The sequence below is a fragment of the Geospiza fortis genome, unplaced genomic scaffold, assembly GCF_000277835.1.
Source record: "Geospiza fortis unplaced genomic scaffold, GeoFor_1.0 scaffold145, whole genome shotgun sequence".
NCBI lineage: Eukaryota > Metazoa > Chordata > Aves > Passeriformes > Thraupidae > Geospiza > Geospiza fortis.
Window position 1 is genome coordinate 1,926,494 of NW_005054362.1, and position 4,781 is coordinate 1,931,274.

General features: G+C 54.0%; 1 protein-coding gene across 1 annotated transcript in view; it reads left to right on the top strand.

The window, feature by feature from the left end:
* The window catches only part of NCOR2 (nuclear receptor corepressor 2), a 151,926-nt gene that overhangs the window by 127,656 nt on the left and 19,489 nt on the right, over positions 1-4,781 (top strand). Inside the window, exons 23-27 of the mRNA XM_031059450.1 lie at positions 1,732-1,887; positions 2,317-2,456; positions 2,538-2,643; positions 3,303-3,407; positions 4,263-4,366. Coding sequence (XP_030915310.1) covers positions 1,732-1,887; positions 2,317-2,456; positions 2,538-2,643; positions 3,303-3,407; positions 4,263-4,366 — 611 coding nt within the window. The remainder of the gene's footprint in view (positions 1-1,731; positions 1,888-2,316; positions 2,457-2,537; positions 2,644-3,302; positions 3,408-4,262; positions 4,367-4,781) is intronic.

Genomic DNA, 4,781 nt, shown 5'->3' on the forward strand with positions numbered 1-4,781 from the left:
TAGTTGTGTTTCATTTGGCCTCTGGAGGCGATGGGGAGCCAAGAGCATTAATTTGGATGACGGATCATATAAACTCTGACTCCTTCGCTCCCATTCCAGGGACTTGATAAACGGTAATAGGAACTCTCTCTTCCCCGTGTAAGTGCTATTTTATCAAAAGCTGGCTGAGTTATAGCCACCCTCTAATGCGGGGGCAATTAGGAACTGGCCACATTTCACAGGCTGGAGAGGCTCGCAGGGGAGGGGACGGCTCCCACGGGGAGGGGAGGAGGACGAGGCTCTCCGAGAGCCATCCAGGGTGCACACAGCCTTGGCTGACAGTGCCTTGGCTTCAGGGAACATCTTCAGCTGGGAGATCCCAGCGCTGTTTGCCCCCACACGAGCAGAGCTGAATGGGGCCGAGCTGAAGGGGAGAAGATCAGGGAGTGTGGGTGTGCCAGAGACTCTCCAGCAGTGAGGAGGATGTGCCTGGATTCCCCTCTGTTGGCAGGATGAAGGGATCCTCTCTGGGATCCTACACGGGGATAGAAGAGGCCACAGCCAGGGCCTGGTCCCACCAGGCTGCAGAGGTGTGAGTGCCTGCACACCTCTGTGTGCCCAGAATGGATTTCTTCTCTCACTGAGGCAGACAAGAATAATCTTCCAGCTTCTGAGTACACTGAGCATTAATAACGATAATGTAGTAAAGCCTCATTAAATTGGGCCTCTGATAATCTACTTGCCCTATTATTAGGCTTAGCAGGATTCAGCATCTATTTTTATCAAAAATTGATGGTTAAAGGCTGGGTTCATTTGTGATTGCTATTGTTTACTGCCCAGTTTCTAATTTCTGGTCAATGCAAACGTTACACAGGTGGATCTGGGGAGGAAGGGCAGTGCAAAATGAAGTGTTTATTGATTACAAGCAAATCCTACCAAACCTGCCTCTAATCCATCCAGAAAAGGCTGTCTCATCCATCTGCTTAGCCAAGTGTGAGGATGCACTTGGCATAGAGCTGGTGCAGATGAAGCCTCTCTTTTCCTCAGCATCTTTCAGCACATGGCAGGGTTCAGGTGGCCCCAGCACAGCTCCTCCATCATTAAACTCTCCTTGGCCTCGCTTCAGCCTTTTTATAGCCATGATGAGCCCAGCCTGGTATCCAGGATGCCCTGAACCAGGTAATTTTGGGAAGCTGCACACCACAGTGTAGTCACCAGCGAGCTGGTACCCTCTGGATGTCCCCCCTGCACCAGAGGGATGCCAACATTGCTGCTTCTTGGCTTTAATGGCAAGGATTTGGCAGCATCATCATTAATCCTCCAGCCCTGCCATGCTGGGATGATGTGAAGCCTGGGAACAGGCAGGAGCTGCCCAGGAGCAATTCACTAATGGCCAAGTCCTGGCAAGGAGCTGGACTCTGAATGTCAGATGCCATCTCTCCTGGGTGAGGTGGGATGGCACCAGGTCCATGAAGCTTCCTGCAGGCAGTGAGCACCAGCAGAGTCACCAACACAGACGCCCCACTGCCCTTTAAATCTCGGTAAAATAAATGCTGTCAAATCCAGGCAGTGACACTGAGCTTTTTCCTGTTAGCTTGGTTGGAGAGTTCAGCCTCACCTCATGGCCAAGTTGGACTGAATTGAAGCCATCTCCTGTGCTTGGAGCTGGCTCTTGCTTCCCTGCCGTGCTCACAGGGACCCCTCACTCATGCTGGCCACTGACCATGCAGTTTCTTTCTGTGTCCTTTGCAGAGAAGTCCGTGCATTTCTCAGCCATTGCAGAGGTTCAGAAGCTGAGTGCTGAGTCAGTGTCTGCCTCGTGCTGGCCCCCTGTTCTGTCCTACCCCCGGGATGTGATCAAAACTTCTCCCCAGACGGAGCCCCACTTGTTCCAGTATAACCCACCAGGCAAGTAAAACCCAGTGGCTGTGTGACATGTGCCCTCCCCTGCCCCACCTGGGGCTGAGCCCAGAGGCTGTGCTTACAGCCACTGTCACGGGTTGGGCTCTTTAAAGGTCCCAGGGTGGTCAGCTGTGTCTCCCAGCTCTGGCTGGGACAGGTGTAGGGATGTGGTTTGTCACAGAGCAGTGTGGGTGCAAAGCCAGACAGGTTTTATCCCTCTCTGGCTGGAGGGCAGCTCATCCTCTGGCTGCAGAGGGGACAAGGCAGTAATTTAAACTATTCCAGTCCTTTCCAAAATGGCTGTGTGACTTGCAGGCTCCCAGCCAGCCAGGTCACTGCACCCAGCCCCTGCTCCCTCCCATTCCCCTTTGCTCCCTGGTGCTGCAGCTGCTCTGCCTGCCCTCAGTCTCACTGATGTTTGTGTTCTCCTCACAGGACACCCCATCCCACTAAACCTGCATGAGAGCTCTCGCTCAGGCCTGCAGAGACTAGCCAGCATCTCCAACCCTCCTCCCCTCATCTCCTCCACCAAGCACCCCTCTGTGCTGGAGAGATCTGTCGGATCCATTTCCCAGGTAGGACATTGATAGGTGTGAGCAGTGGAGATGCCTCTCAGGGACCATCAGTTGCTCCTGACCTCTCCTCTTGCCCCACAGGGAATGCCCATCCAGCTCCACACACCCTACAGCCCCGAGCACGCCAAGGTCCCTGTTGGTTCCATCACCATGGGCCTGCCACTGACCATGGATCCCAAGAAACTGGGTAAGGAATTGGGAGAGGAGTTGTTTCTCACATGTTCTGAGAGCAGGAGGGAGTGAGCTTGCCAGAAGCGTAGGGGAAAGGAGGAGCACAGGGCACAGCAAGGGAGCACGGAGAGAACTGCTAAGAGGATGAAAGGCTTAGTCCATCAGGAGAGCAGAGACACAGGGAGCTAAATTTGTGCAGTATAGGAAAGCAACAACTCAGTCAGGGACACTTCCTAGCCTATAAATACCCTTCAGGTAACACTGTGATCGAAGGAAGGAAATATATTGTTGCTCCCCAGGCTGGTAGGATAAAGAGTAAATGGCCTGAAGTGAACAAAGAAAGTGTTTAGTCTGCAGATTTGGAAGCTCTTGTTAACAGCAGGAGGGAATGGGTGAGGGATCAAGCCTGGGGAGGAGGGATATGAGCTCTGTTTGTCACTGTTACAAACCAGCACAGAGTTTTCAGTGTCAGCTCTGGTCCTGGTGTGGGCAGTGCCAGGGTGAAGGATCTGGCTTTGCTCGATGACATTTGTGCATTCACCCCCCTGGGGAAGCCCATCCCAAAGAGTTGGGAATGGCAAAGGTGCCCAGGAGGTGCTGCCTCCGGGCTGGCACAGCCAAGGGCTGTGGCCCCATGTCCTGCACCTTTTCTGATACCTGGTTAATGTTTTCCAGTGCCTTTTCCTGGAGTAAAGCAGGAACAACTTTCTCCTAGAAGCCAGGCCAGCCAGCCAGAGAGTCTGGTTCTGCAGCCATCCCAGGAGGGCTCCATCCTGCGGGGTGAGGACACAGAGTGGGGGGCACGTGCCCCAGCTGTGGGGAGGGAGGGAGGGGCGCTGGCACTGCCAAGCCTGGTGGATGCCACACTGGCTGCAGCTGCCCAGTGATCTCAGGTTTGACTTCTGGAATTGTTCCAGCCAAAGGGATCTCTTTGCCCCTTTTCTCTGCCTCCCCAAATCGGGGCCTCAGGTGTAGATTCTGGTGGAGGTCTTGTGTTCAAGGAGCACCTGAAAATCTGTTGCTTAAGACAAAGCAAGATCTGTTTAAATTACATTAATTGGTATTTTCATGCTCTTCCTTGTTGGTGGTCCAGCTGATCAGGGACCCCATTTTGCTTAAATGCAGCCCTGATGGGTTTCTTTCCCCATTAACCAGGCAGAAGAAAATAAATGCAGAGTTTTCTGGTTTGGGAAGCCCCCAGTAAGACAAGTCAGGAGCCTGAGTGCTGTGGGCTGGCTCCAACCCAGGACAGATCTGTGTGAATGAACTCAAGCCACCCTGAGCTGCATCTCACCACAGATCTGCTCTGATCACATCAGGAGAGGCTGAGCCAGGCTGTGCTTTCTCCCAGGTCATAAATCTGCCCAGCACCTCCACAGAGACAGCAGGGAGCTGATAGCCTCAAAAGACCTATATTTTACCTCCTCTCCACCCCACACTCACAGGGATGGGTTTCTCGAGACACTTGGTACAAGGGGCTCTGCAAGGTTTGGGATTGAGCACTGACAGCTCTTGGAGGGTGTCCCCTCCAGTACCACAGAGACTGGGTCAAATCCTGCACTCAGTAGTCTCAGCCCCACAGGTTTTATTGAACAGCAAATCCAGCCCCCAGCTCACAGGTTTTGTGTCCTGCAGGTACTTCCCTCAGCTCTGCCTCGGGAGGAAGCATCACCAAAGGAACACCCACATCCAGGCCCCCTCCGGAGTCGCCCATCACCTACCGAGGCTCCATCACACACGTAGGTCCCTTGTCACCCCCGGGTGCTGCCAGCTGCAGGGTGGTGCTGGACAGGGGCACTGGGGTTTGTGGGGCACACTGGGTGTGCAGGACAGGGCTGTGCAGCAGTTCTGTGGTGCTCCCACCCCATGGAGCCCCTCAGAGGTCTGCAAGCAGCCCCCACTTGGGATGGCACGAGCAGTGTCCCATGAGTGAAGACTGCAGAAGAGCAGAGCCCAACAAACAGCAGTGCAGCCTTACACCTTTAAACCCAGCTTTGCCTTTGGTAGCTGTAAAGAACAGAGTCAAAAGCAGCTGTAAATGGCTCTGGCAAAATCATCTTGTCAGGGCAGGAAAGTGGAGCGGAGCAAAGGAGATGGGTGGAGGGCCCAGGCCAGGTGGAAGAGGGAGGAGGCTGTGAGGGGCAGGTAAGGTAG